The sequence below is a fragment of the Chiloscyllium plagiosum genome, unplaced genomic scaffold (genome assembly GCF_037043375.1).
Source record: "Chiloscyllium plagiosum isolate Xiang-an unplaced genomic scaffold, Cpla_swu_hap1 HiC_scaffold_31, whole genome shotgun sequence".
Taxonomy (NCBI): domain Eukaryota; kingdom Metazoa; phylum Chordata; class Chondrichthyes; order Orectolobiformes; family Hemiscylliidae; genus Chiloscyllium; species Chiloscyllium plagiosum.
Window position 1 is genome coordinate 6,866,646 of NW_028270169.1, and position 15,622 is coordinate 6,882,267.

The window sequence follows — 15,622 nt, forward strand, 5'->3', positions numbered from 1 at the left end:
TGATTCACTGAAATTTCTAATGTCTGTAATAAGAGTTTAAATAAAATGAAATATTTAGTGAAATATCAAAGCTTGTTAAAATAGATTGCATTTTCAGAATAAAATTTATTTATTGTGTCTCTTAATGTCTCAAGAAAGATTTTACTTGTGACCAAAAACTTCGACTTGATTTTGATATTTTCTGCAGCAAATCATGATTCAATAAGATCAGCTGTCATTTTTCTAAATTCCAGAGTCAAGGTGCCATCTATTTAATTCACAGTGTGAATAAAAATCTGAAATGGAATAAAGATTGACTTCAGGTCTCCTGTTTCAACAACTGGCGATAAGAAGTAAAACAAAATAGCAAGTTTAGACAGATATAACGGATTAAATGAGAAGACACTAATGGTACAGCAGGAGATGAAGAAAATCTTACCGCAACAGAAATTCAATGTTTCCCCATAGGACAGCTAGCTCTCTCATGGCAGGAGTAAATCAGTGGTACAACTTAAACATTTATTGTTATTTAGTCAGGAGATTAATGGGGAGAATTTAAACTCCATCGCACATTCCCAATGAGGAAATATATTTGATCGCCCATCAACAGATCTCCCATCACACTTCACTTCAGATGTTATATCAGTCGTATTTCTGCAGAGCAGATTGAACATTTTTTGTCATACTAACCAAAGTAGATTATTTTGAAAGTCAATGCCTTTAGGATTGTATTAACCTATATTTAAGTTTCAATTCTATATCTGTCTTTGTGTGGGCAGTTAAAATGGATGTGGTATCCTGTGAATAAACACAAAGGAGGTGCACTCAAGTGCATTCTGAAACTGATTTTCCTTCAGGCTTTCTTGACGAGTTGTTTCTAATATTGGCAACTGATGGGCACAGTTACCAATAAAAGAGAAGTAAATAAGTCCTGTCCCTAAAGTCATATTGTGGGTTTTCAGAATGCAGAAGTGTTCACTTAAAATTCTTCTCTCTTCTTTTTTGGCACAACTATTAACCCACTTAATTTGAACTAGCTTAAAATATATACTTCTGTTGCGTTAAGCATTTTTTCATCTCCTGCTATGCCATCAGTGTCTACTCATGACACCTGATACTTCTGTCTCAACTGCTGCTTTGTTTTACTTCTCATAGCCAGTTGTTGAAGGAAGTGGCCATAGGTCAACCTTTACTCAGTTTTACATTTATTCACACAATGTGACACTGTAATTACATAACTACTAACTCAACAAGCCACCACTGATATTACTTAGTGTCCTCTTGTGCTCTTTTAAAATTAGGTAATCAAACAGAAATATTTAAGCATGCAGTGTTTATATTCTTTTGAGTAAATTAGTAAAAAAATCAAATTCTTCTCCAGATTATTCTGGTAGATCTTTGGAGTGAGGAGGGCACTTGTGATGGCATATAGCCTGCCAGCTGTGACCATATCAAATAATTTGAAAGTTGATAATCAACCTGTTGGCTGTGTTATGAGATTGAACAAATTAGCTATCAAACAGCCCTTGAAAGGGGAGTAGCTGTTTTTATGTGCACAAGTATTTACTAATGAATCGTCCAACATGTATGAGATCAAGTAGAAAATTATACAGTATTTACAAATATAGTCATAGAGTCTTATAGCACAGAGTCAGACCCTTTGGCCCAAACTGGTCCATGCTGACCAAAATGTCCGTCCACACTAACTCCATTTTCCTACACTTGGTCCTTAGCCTTCTAATTCTTTCCTATCCATGTATTTGTCCAAATGCCTTTTAAATGTTGTTAATGTACTCGCCTCAACCACTTCCACTGGCAGCATGTTCCAAATGGATATCACCCACTGTGTAAAAAGGTTGCCTCTCAGGTTCCCTTTTATCCTTTCCCTCTAACCTTAAACTGATGCTCTCTAGTCCTCGATTCCCCAACCCTGGGAAAAAGACTGAGTGCATTCACCTTATCCACGCCTCATGATTTTATACACCTTTATGAGGTCCTGCCTCAGTCTCCTGTCCTAGTTTATCCAAGCTCTCCCTATAACACAGGCCATTGAGCCCAGGCAACGTCCTTGTAAATTTCTTCTGCACTCTTTCCAGTTTTATAACATCCTTCCTAGAACAAGATGACCAAAACTGAACACAATAATCCCAAGTGCAGCCTTACCAATGTCCTGTATAACTGCAACATAACTTTCCAACATCTGTAATCAGTGCCTTGACTGATGAAGGCCATTGTGCCAAAAGCTTTCTTCACTGCTCTGTCTACCTGTGACTCCACTTTCAGAGCAATGTTAACCTGAACTGTAAGATCCCTCTGTTCCACTAAACTCCTGAAAGGCCCTACCATTCACCATGAAACTCCTACCTTGATTTGACTTTCCAAAATGCAAGACCTCACACTTATATATATTACACTCCATTTGCCATTCCCCAGCTGATCAAGGTCCTGCTGCATTTTCTGATAACCTTCCTCATTGTCCACAATATGACCTATTTTAGTGTCATCAGCATCTTGGATGATCCTGAGTGCATCCAGCTCCAGTTCTCTAATACAGTCTCCCAGGAGCTGCAGCTGGGTGCACTTCCCACACGTGTAGTCATCAGGGACAATGGAAGTGTCCCTCAGCTCCCACATCCTGCTGGAGGAGCATGCAACTGCCCGAACTGCCATCTTAACTGCTGTAAAACTAAAAATGAAAGTTAAAAGGACTTTACCTTAACTTACCTGTTCTTGCTGAGCCACTGCTGTCCAAAGCCTGTCAAGCCAAAGCCTTACGTCTTACTCTGTTATCAACAAACTTTGCATTTGCACATCATTTCACTCCTCCACCTTTATTTTACTCAGGGAAAGAGGGAAACACTACAATGATCTAGTGTCTGGGCCAGTGACTGTCCTTTGCTGGTTGCTTGTTTTTACTTGAACTCAGAGGGTGGACAGTGTGGTGCTGGAAAAGCACAGCAAGCCAGGCAGCATCTGAGGAATAGGAGAATTGACATTTCAGGCCTAAGCCCTTCATCAGGATTTTCCTGCTCCTCAGATGCTGCTTGACCTGCTATGCTTTTCCATCTTTTTTTTATTTCAAAAATAAACTTTATTCATAAACTTATTTGGATCTCTATACAATTGGTCATGCCATTCTTGTGCACACATTACCTTGCTTTACATACAGACATCAAAATTTATTTTTCATATATACAAGTCTGTACATTTACAATCCACCTCTTCTGCTGAGGCGTCAGCAGAGCCCAAATGACTGCGTGGGCCCTCTTTTCTTCTTAGGCAGGCAGATATTACACAGTGGTCTTTCCGCACCGCACCTTGGCGGCAGCTGCCCCAAGCTTCAGCGCGTTCCTCAACACATAGTCCTGGACCTTGGAATGTGCCAGTCTGCAACACTCAGTCGGGGTCAACTCCTTCAGCTGGAAGATCAACAGGTTTCGGACCGCCCAGAGAGCATCTTTCACTGAGTTGATGATCCTCCAGGCACAGTTGATGTTCGTCTCGCTGTGCGTCCCGGGGAACAGACCGTAGAGCACGGAGTCCTGCGTCACTGCGCTGCTTGGGACGAACCTTGACAAACACCACTGCATTCCTCTCCAGACTTCTTCTGCATAGGCACATTCCAGAAGGAGGTGTGTGACAGTCTTGTCCTCCCCGCAGCTGCTTCGAGGGCAGTGTGCGGTGCAGCAGAGAGTCTGGGCGTGCATAAAGGATCTCACAGGCAGAGCCCTTCTCACCACCAGCCAAGCCATGTCTTGGTGCTTGTAGGAAAGTTCTGGCAATGAGACATTCTGCCAAATGACTTTGACAGTCTGCTCAGGGAACCGCTCGATAGGATCCGCCCTCTCCTTTTCCCAAAGGGTCTCAAGGACACTACGTGCTGACCACTTCCTATGGTCAAAGGTGTTTTTCTTCATAAACTTCTCCACGAAGGACAGGAGATACGGAACGGTCCAACTACTCGGAGCGTTCCGTGGCAGCGAGGCCAGGCCCATCCTCCGCAACACCGGGGACAGGTAGAACCTCAGTACGTAGTGACACTTGGTGTTTGTGTACCGGGGATCCACGCACAGCTTGATGTAGCCACACACAAAGGTGGCCATCAGGGTCAGGGTGGCATTGGGTGTATTATTTTCCCCTGTTGCCCAGATCTTTTACAGCGAATCCCTTTGGACCCGGTCCATCTTTGACCTCCATATAAATTGGAAGATGGCTCGGGTGACTGCAGCGGCACAGGTTCTGGGAATAGGCCAGACCTGTGCCACGTATAATAGCAATGACAGTTCCTCACACCTGATGACCAGATTTTTTCCCGCGACGGAGAGCGACCGTAGCTTCCATCTGCTCAGTTTCTGCCTCACTTTGCTGATAAGCTCCTCCCAAGACTTGGTGCACGCCCCTGCCCCCCCAAACCAAATACCCAGCACCTTCAGGTGGTTGGTCCTGACGGTGAAGGGGATCGAGGATTGGTCGGCCCAGTTCCCGAAGAGCATGGCCTTGCTCTTGCCTCGGTTTACCTTGGCCCCCGAGGCCCGTTCGAACTGTACATCATCCATGTACAGGGAGGCCTTAACCTGCAGGCCCCCGCTGCCAGGAATAGCCACCACTGTCAGGCTCGCATCCTTCCTGATGGACTCGGCAAATCGCTCTATGCAGCACACAAACAAGGCAGGAGAGAGAGGGCAGCCCTGCCTGACTCCAGATCTGACTGGGAAGCTATCTGATTCCCACCCGTTGATTGAGACTGCACTGACAGTGTTGGTGTAGAGCAGTCTGATCCAATTGCAGATTCCCTCCCCAAAGCCCATTTTGGAGAGAACATCTCTCATTTTCCTGTGTGATATCCCGACGTCGGTGCTTTTCCAACACCACACTCTCAACTTTGATCTCCAGCATCTGCAGTCCTCATTTTCTCCCCTTGAACTCGGAGGGTGTCTTGCTGAGGTCCTCCTTCTGGTAGTGGTGACTGCGCCAATACAAATCTTCACCCCAACAGCCTATCTGCATTGTCACAGTCCTCTGCTGGTCACTTGTCTTCACTTGAACTCGGAGGGTGACTTGCTGAGATCCTCCTTCTGGTAAATATGTAAATTTTTACATGCCTAGTTCCTTTGCTACCATTTGGACTTATCTCCTAGTTTCAAAATCCTATTCAAAACATTTCTGTTCACCCTTCCTCCTGCTATTGTTCTTGTTTTTCTGAGTGTAAGTGATGATGCTGTTGAAATATGGATGAAGAAGTATTATGTGAATGTTCAGCATTTGTGCACAATATCCAATTGCACAATTTAAAGCACTCAAATACAAAGGATCTAGATTTTTTTAAAGAAAAGCTGGAGAAACACATAAGGTTGGATGTGAGCGGCTCAGTTGAGCATAAATGTTTGTATTGACCAGTTAGACAGAATGGATTGTTGCTATTTTGCAAAGTTAATCCCAATTATTATTCCAGAAACCATGATATATTTTAAATTTTGTGATTGCACACGCTTAACCAGACCATAACCCTTTATAGATGCTCTTTGTCATTGTCACCACTTGCTTTCTTGCCTATTTTTGTCATGTATTAACACATCCACTTTTCTCAACCCAGTCATTAATAGGTATTGTAGATATTTGTGGCACCAGCATTGATCCCTGTGTCACTCCACTATAATGGCAATTTAACTTCTGTAATTTAAACCCAATCTTCTTTGATCATAATACCACTCATTAACAGATAGACAGACCAACAGACACAGTTCAGGAATAAAGTAGAAAGAAAAATTATATTGTAATTTGCCAGTTCAATTAAACAGTTTCAAATGATAGATACTAAGCCTTTAATAAGTTAATGAGTTATTCACAGGCATGTAACTGTATATCTGATTTCAAAATCACTAGTGAACGTGATTTAGTTTTCCTCTCCCAAAGTGAATGCTAAATTCTACCATGTTATGGTCATTATTTAACAGGGGATGATTTACTCCGAGATTGTTTATCAAATATACTTATCGCACATTACTGCATCCAAAATGGCCTGATCCCAGGTATCCACAACCTATTGTTCTGAGGAAGGTGTCCCGAATACACTCTATAAGTTCTTCTTTGTGGATATCTATCGCTTTGATTTTCCCAATCTACATGAAGATTATCCGTCATGTTGTCATTATCTCCTGATTTATTCTTTGTCCCAAATATAGCAACTGTTAGGGGACAGACTACTTCCATTTATGTCTTCTTTCGTCTGTTATTTCTTACCTCTATCCATACAGATTCTACATCATCTAATCTGAGATCATGTCTTGCTATTGCACTTACTACACATCATATAAACAAAGTTACCCCACCACCCTCTCCTTCCTGCCTATTCTTTTCAAAATTTGCAGATGCTTGAATGTTTAGTTCCTAACTTCGATTTCCTTGTAACCATATCTCTGTAATGGCTACATGACCGTACTTATTAAAATTTATTTGTGCCATTAGTCCCATTTATTTTGCTCTGAAACTGTAATTGTATCTAAGCAGAGGGCCCTTAATTTTCCTTTTTTACCATTTGACCCTATTTTATGTTTGTACACTCTGTCCCTTCTGGTGTCTCTCTGGGTTTGATTGCCTAAGTCGCTGTGCTACAATTGTACCATATTGTTTTGCTTTGCAAGACAACATATCTTCTCTCCAAAGCCCTTCTCCTCTCTATTTAATTTAAAACACTTTTACAGCCCTCTTTAAAGAAGTCTTTAGCCAGGAACAGCTGAGAATTGGTAAACAAAACTGCAGCACCCTAAAATTTAGTGGAAATTTGTGGAGAACAGGCCCCACTACAATTAACTAGTTAATTGAAAAACTTTCACTAAATGTAACCATGATTCAGTGGCACCAATAGAGAGTGCATTCATTAATCCATGAATAAATCCAGTATTATCTTGAAAGGAGCATGGTGACTAGTAATTAATGAATAAATAGATATGTCCAGGGGATGAAGGCCATCCAAAAATTAATCAATTTAATAACATTGAATCGGGAAATTCAGACTTGGAGATGATTTGTTAAATGAATGAAATGAAAGTTATTTCATTCGTTTTCTTAGTTTCTTCCACCACATTCCATCATTGCCATTTCCTTGTAAGATACCACTTTATCATGCTTCTTATCACTAGTATGAGAGAAGGTTCATTACTACGAAGTGCATTTCGTGGAAGTGTAACAGTTTCAGTAACACTTGTCCTGTCAGACGTCATTCCTCTTGCTTTGAAACAATAGATCCTCTTACACACCACAGAAGCAGCAAAAAGAGAGATCCCACCTGGAGAATCAAAAAACTTCCACTGACAAACTAATCTAAATTGTCAGTATCTATATAGTTTCTTTACTTTATGAAACATGATAAAATAGGTCCTGTATGTAGGCAATCCATTTCTAGCATACATGTGTCTATGTGTCATGCTTTCATGCCCTTTGGTAGCTTTGTAACTGAGCTCCCAACTCAATTGTTTGATGTTGCTGAATGTATGTTTCCATTAGGGAGCTTTAACATGGGGCATTTTTATGAAGGCCTTAATAGCCAGGTTAAGAATGATACGCCAACTCTCGGCTGTGGATAATCTGCAACAGTCTGAGAACAGAATACATAATGCTTTTTATTTTCCACCCTTTTTCAGGTTGCTTTCCATGTCCAGGGCCAAACCCCAACCCAATAGCATTGGGAAGCCGCTGGCTCGCCTATGCTGAAAACAAGGTAAGGTAAACATTTTCCTGTTATGCTTTATAGCGCTGGGGTCACCCTGTGTACCAATACGTTCAGCGAGTGTGATTTGCCAACAGAGGAAAATAAATATTCTGGCTACAAAAATAAATGAGAGATTGGGTATTCTGAGCCTAATGACTCATGAATTCACTTTCTGAACTCCAAAGCTATTGTTCCACCTACAAGCAACACACCATGAGTGTGATGCAGTAACTCCACCTGCCTGGTTTGATGCAGCTTTAAGAACATGCAAAAAGGTCAGTACACCCAGGGCAAAGTAGCTGTCTTGATCAGCATCCCTCCTATCACTTCAACAATCACTCAATCTTACAATGTAAGAAAGCTACAAAATCTACTGTAACATCTTGCCAAGGTTTCTTTAATAGCACTTCACTAATCTGCCCAGAGCAGCTGGTGCATAAGAGCATCAATACCTGCAACTTTTCCTCCAGGTTAACTATCATCCTCACCTGGAAATTTATCCACTCCTTAATTGCTGCTGGGTAAAATCCTAGAACTCCCTCCCTGACAATACAAAGCGAATACTTTAAAATTACAGTGATTCAAGATCTCTCTCAATGGCAATTAGGGGCAGGCAATAAATACTGGCCTTGCCAGCTGTGCCAACATTCCGTAAATGCATTTATAAAATGTACAAGGCATATTAGAGAAAGGAGTGTGAAATTGAATCAGTTGAATCCTTAGAAGTGTATAAAGGAAGTAGGAGTATACTTAAGAGGGAAACCAGGAGGGCAAAAAGGGGACATGATGCAGCTTTGGCAAATAGAATTAAGGAGAATCTAAAGGGTTTTTACAAATACATTAAGAACAAAAGAGTAACTAGGGAGAGAATAGGGCCCCAGCTGAAAATGTGTTGCTGGAAAAGCACAGCAGGCCAGGCAGCATCCAAGGAACAGGAGAATCGATGTTTCGGGCATGAGCCCTTCTTCAGGAATGAGGAAAGTGTGTCCAGCAGGCTAAGATAAAAGATAGGGAGGAGGGACTTGGGGGAGGGGCGTTGGAAATGTGATAGGTGGAAGGAGGTCAAGGTGAGGGTGATAGGTCGGAGTGGGGGTGGGGGCGGAGAGGTCAGGAAGAAGTTTGCAGGTTAGGAAGGCGATGCTGAGTTCGAGGGATTTGACTGAGACAAGGTGGGGGGAGGAGAAATGAGGAAACTGGAGAAATCTGAGTTCATCCCTTGGAGGGTTCCTAGGCGGAAGATGAGGCGCTCTTCCTCCAGCCATCGTGTTGCTGTGGTCTGGCCATGGAGGAGTCCAAGGACCTGCATGTCCTTGGTGGAGTGGGAGGGGGAGTTGAAGTGTTGAGCCACGGGGTGGTTGGGTTGGTTGGTCCGGGTGTCTCAGAGGTGTTCTCTGAAACACTCACATTTTCAAACACACAGACATGTGTACTTAAGAAAAATGACACATTCACAGAGTATTAACAGAAAAATGAGAAACAAATCACATGTTTTTTATGCCACAACAACGACAACCGGCACCCAAGCTACAAATCTTTACGCAAACCTCAAACTGAAGAATTCCTTGAATGTACAGGGTGAGGGGAGCAAGAGGTTGCCCCATGGTTTGGAACATGAATGGAAAGGAAGAAAATGCAGAATAAGCCTGGAAAAAGGCTTTATGAGTGAACATGCCCCTTGAAAGAGATAAAGAATTGTTGGAAAGAATACTATTATAAGGATGAGGAGATTGCAAGGGAGAGGGCATAGCTTAATAAAGTCAAAGAATATAGTGTAGACCACGAATGCCACCGAGACCAGAAGCCCGTGTGACCGGGAAGCCTTAATGGCCACAAACAAATTAGAAGAGGAATTAATGAAAGCTGCCAAACAGCAAAAATTACCAAGTTAGAGAGAATTTGGGTGTTTACAGAGGTGCAAGGTAGGGGACAGAAGTGGTGTCTCCTGATAAAACTTTTAAAGGTAAAGAAAGGCTTGTGGAATGAGTTTTGAAGATAAGATGTGAGTAAATTCAGCTTTGGCAGGAAGATCTTTTTTGGCATTGTTAGCAACAAATACTTGGAAATAGAAGTCAGTTAATGAAAAGCTGCACTTCTGCCAGATCAATTCAAAAGGGAAGTGTTTCTTTACCCTCCAAAAGAGATGCTGAATGTAGTTGGGATACTCCGGAAGTTGCATATGGCCTAAATGATGCCTGGACAGCTTGGTACTTCTCACAGTGCGTCTTATTAAAATTAGGCTGTTCTAAAGTTAAAACCCTGCCTCCAAGTTTTACTGAGAGCATGTTTTACTGATACAATGAGATTGATTTTTCTGAGGTGGAAGCAGTGAATTTGAAACTGTCACAAATGGCCTTATAACAGAAATCAAAATTGGAAATCAGGCTTCTGGGTCTAAAAAGCATATTGGAGTGTAAATCAGACAGAATACATTGAGTATCACTTTGCACCAGCTATTTAATTTGGAAAATGTTAACCCCATTACAGTGGGGTTAATCCCATTACCCCAATGTAGGAATTGCAAAAGTTAATTGTGCAGCTGAATTGGCTGGGCACCCGATTCCAGTTTTGAAGTCTTAGAGTTGGGTATAACTATGAAAATTCCCAAGTTAGAACATATTATTTTGCAAAAATAAATTGAAAAAATAAAAATGGAGCATTTTCTTTCATTCATTCTTAGGATGTGGCATTGCTAGCTGGTCCAGCATTTTATTTCCAGGCCTTTTTTGTCATTAAGCAGGTGATGATGAGCTGCCTTCTTAAACCAATGTATTTAATTTGATATAGGTAGACCCACAATGGTGTTAGGGAACGAGTTCCAGGATTTTGACCCTTTGAGGTTGAAGGAAAGGTCAAGGCAGGATGGTGAGTGGCTTGGAGGAAAACTTGCAGATGGTAGTCTTCCCATGTATCTGCTATGCTTTGCAATCTAAATGGTAGTGGTCATGACTTTGGAAGGTGCTGCCAAAGGAGCCTTTGTGAATTTTTGTAGCATATCTTGTAAATTGTATACATTGCTTCTACTGAGCATCTGTGGTGGAGAGAGTGAATGTTTGTGGATGTGGTACCAATTAAACAGGCTACTTTGTTCTGGTTGATGATAAGTTTCTTAAATGTTGGAGCTGCAGGTATCCAGACAAGTGGGGACTATTCCATTGCCTTCTGTCATGCCTTGTAAATAGTGGACAGGCTTTGGGAATTCTTAGTTACTACTGCAGGATTCCTAGCCTCTCATCTGCTGCATTTACCTGGCTAGTAGCTAGTATGTTTTGAAATTTCCATCATTAGGGGATGTCAGGATTATAGAACTTATTGTTTTTAGTGATGCTTCCAATGCAGATCTCTGTGATGGATTCTCAAGTGCAGGAGAATTCATAACATTTCTTTAGAGAGAAGGATGTAAATGTTGCTGTTTTTGCTGGGGAAGCTAAAAAAATCAGAACAGTAGTAAAATGAACCTTAGTGGTAGAACTCTTGTTGAGGTGATGGCTGTTCAATTATTTTTAGCAAAATGTTGGAAGAAATTCTCAAAAGGGGTTTGACAACATCAGTAATAATTCATTATAAGATATTGTATATTTGTTAAATGAATGTTGCCAGGAGGATTTGAGTTACCGGGAGAGGCTGAATAGACTGGGGCCGTTTCCCTGGAGCATAAGGGGCTGAGGGGTGACCTAATAGATTATTATAAAATCATGAAGGGCATGGATAAGATAAATAGACCAGGTCTTTTCTCTGGGGTGGTGGAGTCCAGAACTAGAAGGTATAGCTTTAGGGGGAGAGGGGAAAAAAATTAAAAGGGACCTAAGGGGCAATGTTTTCATGCAGAGGGTGGTGTATATGGAATGAGCTGCCAGAGGAAGTGTTGGAGGCTGGTGCAATTACAACATTTAGAACGCATCCGGATGAGTATATAAAAGGAAGGGTTTGGAAGGATATGGGTCAAGTGCTGGCAAATGGGACGAGATTAGGTGAGGATATCTGGTCAGCATGGACAAGTTGGACTGAGGATCTGTTTCTGTGCTGTGCATCTCTTTGACTATGAGAAAATAAGGACTGCAGATGCTGGAGACCAGAGTTGAAAAATGTGGTGCTGGAAAAACACAGCAGGCCAGGCAGCATCCGAGGAGCAGGAGAATAAGCCCTTCTTCATTCCTGAAACGATTGTCCTGCTCCTCGGATGCTACCTGGCCTGCTGTGTTTTTCCAGCACCACATTTTTCATCTCCTTGACTATGACTTTATAAATGAGAAAAGACTGATTGAGAACTAGGGGGAGCAAGAAATTGGTATGATGAGATTCTGCGATGTGTGAGTTGCAATAAAAGCTGCTCTAGAAAAGTATTTGCCTTTCTCACCAATTAACATTTAACAGAGTACCTTTAAATTTGAATACCTTAGTGCCAGCGCAAAATTGAATCTTGGACCTCCAAAATTAATTGGCTCAGTTGCTAGTCCTTGTAAAACTTCACAGGCAGCTTATGAAGTTGAAAGAAATAAAGATTGAGTGTCTACCCCATCAATCATCATTGAAGGTGAACCTCAGAAGGGAGAATGGATGATTTCTTAAAATGGAGGAGTGACATAGAGTGTGACAACATTTGTGCTTCTTCTGGATTCACACCAACAATTTAAAATGATTTTAAAAAACTTACAATAATTTATCTAATAATATTATTCACTAGAAATCACCAGAAATATTCCAAATGGAGAAAACAGCCTTTGCATCACTATTATCCACTTTTGGGATTAGGGCCGAAAGCAGCAATTAAGCCTCTTGCTAGCATATGTGATGCTACCCTAATTCAGGAACCTTTGGATCTTGGCACACAAATTTTATTTGTTTCCTCAGTTAAAGTCAAATGTTCCACCTTTAACTGAGTAAAGCTTTATTAGAAGTGTTTGTATTAACATTTATTATGGAACTATGTAAATATGTCACACTCTAATTGCATTTTCTTGATGCTGAAGCACCTCACCATTTATTGGCTGTTGGGTGGGAGGGCTATGATGCTGGCACTTGTAATGAAACTGTGACAAATTTACATAGAACAGTTCCACTCTGGATGTGGCCATAGACATTTAGAATAAAATAATAGACAGGAATTGTGTGCAGATACAACATCTTGAATAATGTTCTTATAGATTGGTGTTTGAAATGTTTGTCTTGACAAATAATGAGATGCTGTTTCTATCTTTAGTCAACGCTTCAAATTCTCAGAACGTCACAGAAAATTGTCATACCTTTTGGTTTCTACAATTCAACTGGATATGCAGTCACTACTGGAATTCTGCTGCTTTAGGTAATATTATCTGTCTTTTTCCTATTCAGCTCATCCATTGCCATCGGTCCCGTGGTGGAGCCTGTGGGGACAATGTCCAGTCTTACACTGCAACAGTCATCAGTGCTGCCAAAGTGAGTCCAATATTGAAACGAAGGGATAATTAGTCATCTATTTGCTGTCTGAAATGCTGCTTATAGGATCATAAAAGGTCTAAATCAGGGAAGGGACTATAGGCCATTAAACAGCAAAGTGCTGTGAAGTATGACAGATAAAACTAAATTCACATTGAATGGTTTAAATTTAAGAAAAGAGTTAACATTATCTCCTTAATTCTTGCGTTGTAGATTATCATGACACTGTAAAGAAAGTACATAATATGTTTCGGTTGACTTCTGTGATTTGTTTTCTAGATGCCTGAAAATTGGGCATTGTCAATATACAACCTATGTAAATATGCAACTTTGGGACAAGGAAATGACCGAGGAGTTAAACAGATATTTTGCAACAGTTGTTATGGCAGAAGTTACTTTGAACATTCTATTCATACTAAATAATATGTGGGAAGAATTAAGTACAATCACCATCATAAAGATGTAGTATTAGACAAACTAATGGAGCTGAATTAACTCCACAGATCCCTTGGCCAACTCACCTTTTACCCTTGACACTGATCCAGTTCCACCGGAATCATCTCTAGAGTGAACAGAACTTCTGACACTCCTCTTCTTACCTGTCAGCCGGGGCTCCCTAATTGTACCAGATAAACCCCCCAACCAGGGAGGTCTACCTGGCTGACCTTGTTACAATCACGCATCCCTTCCCCTCTGAGTCTGAGGACATAGGCTGGTTCTTGTTTGTATCATCCTGGGGCATTTTAGCACCGGGTCAGGTTCCTCCAACTCTGCCTCTGATACGGCAGCATGTGATGCACAGTAATTCGCCTCTTGTGCCCAAAACATCTTGGAAGAAATCCATTCTCCTCTTCAGGTGGCAAAGACGCCAAAGTGGCGACATCCACCGTGTCCATCTCAGATTCGAAGGTATATTAAATGCTTGATGGAGGGGGAGAACCCACATGTTCTGGAGCAGTCATAAAGGCTATTGAGGAGCAGGGTACATTTTGTTCCTTCACCATTTGGCTTTCATGTGGTCCATGTGTTTGTCCAGGGCCATCTCTCCTACCTAAATTTTATACTTCACTGGACCTGACCTTACGTTAATCATGACACTTTAACAATGCAGGGCTATGCCCTTGGTTCCTACACCAAGTTTTGTAGCCTGAAGTAAACTGTCTGTATTGTTTAGCAAAGTCTTATGTCCGGCAAAGACTTTCCTGATGTTGTTTCATGTTCTCTCATCCAAGTCTCGGAAGATCAGAATTTACCTAGTGTGGATTCTCCACCCCATTAGCAAATCTGTTGGAGCTATTCCTGTCATTGCATCAAGTTGTGGCCTATAATTAAATAGGAATTGGGACAGTTTGGTATCTAGTGAAGCTGGAGACTGTTTCGTTAAGCCTGTCTTCAAAACTTGGACTGCTCTTTCTGCCAGACCATTGGATGATGCATGGTGTGGAACTGTCCTTATATGTCGAATACCACATGATTTTAGGAAATACTTAAATTCATGCTAAACAATGGCCCATTATCTGTGATCAACACTTCCAGGAGTTGCTGTTTCGCAGTTTTTCTCTTGTAGTTCCCGCGTTTCACAAATAAACTCTGTGCACATCCAGTCACTTTGAATGGGTGTCCACAATGACCAAGAACATTGAGCTCATGAAAGAACCTGCATAGTTGACATATAATCGAGTCCAGGGTTTACCTGGCCATTCCCACGAATGGGGGGAAATCTGCTGGTGGTAATTTTGTCTTTGTTGGCACTCTGGGCACTGCCCCATCAACACAGCTATGTTTGCGTCCAAGCCTGGCCACCAGACAAAACTTGTTGCCAACATCTTCATTTTGGAGACCCCTGGATGATCCTGGTGGAGGTCAGCCAGTATGTGGCAGTAACCTTTTCTCGGACTGTATTTTTTCAACTATTCCAATAAGCCACATCACACTGCAGCACAGACGAACTTCGGAAAACAGAGGAGAACCACCTATACAACGTATTCGAGAAGAACGGATACTCAAAAAATACAGTCCGCAGATTCCTCAAGAACAAACCATGACAAGCAGACCAAACACAGCCAGAAACCCTAACCACCTTACCATACATCAAAGAAGTTTCAGAAATGACAGCCAGACTACTAAGATCCATCAGAATCCTAGTAGCGCACAAACCCACCAACACTCTCAAACAAAAACTAACAAACTTAAAATATCTAGTACATCCCAACGTCATCTACAAATTCCATGCAAGGACTGCCAGAAACACTACGTAGGACAAACAGGAAGAAAGTTAGCCACCAGGATACACGAACACCAGCTAACCACAAAAAGACACGACCCTCTCTCCCTCGTAGCCCTACACACGGAGGAAAAAAACCTACCATTTCGACTGGGACAACACATCTATCCTGGGACAGGCTAAGCAAAGGCATGCCAGAGAATTCCTAGAGGCCTGGCACTCCAACCACAATGCCATAAACAAACACATAGATCTAGATACCATCTATCAACCCCTCAGAAAAGGAACAGGAAAAGACA

The 15,622-nt window shown here is 41.6% G+C and overlaps 1 protein-coding gene across 2 annotated transcripts in view; it reads left to right on the forward strand.

Moving 5' to 3' along the window:
• The window catches only part of bcas3 (BCAS3 microtubule associated cell migration factor), a 1,223,934-nt gene that overhangs the window by 282,024 nt on the left and 926,288 nt on the right, over positions 1-15,622 (forward strand). For both annotated transcript variants that reach the window (XM_043718095.2, XM_043718097.2), the window contains exons 10-11: positions 7,620-7,696; positions 13,016-13,099. In XM_043718095.2, coding sequence (XP_043574030.2) covers positions 7,620-7,696; positions 13,016-13,099 — 161 coding nt within the window. The remainder of the gene's footprint in view (positions 1-7,619; positions 7,697-13,015; positions 13,100-15,622) is intronic.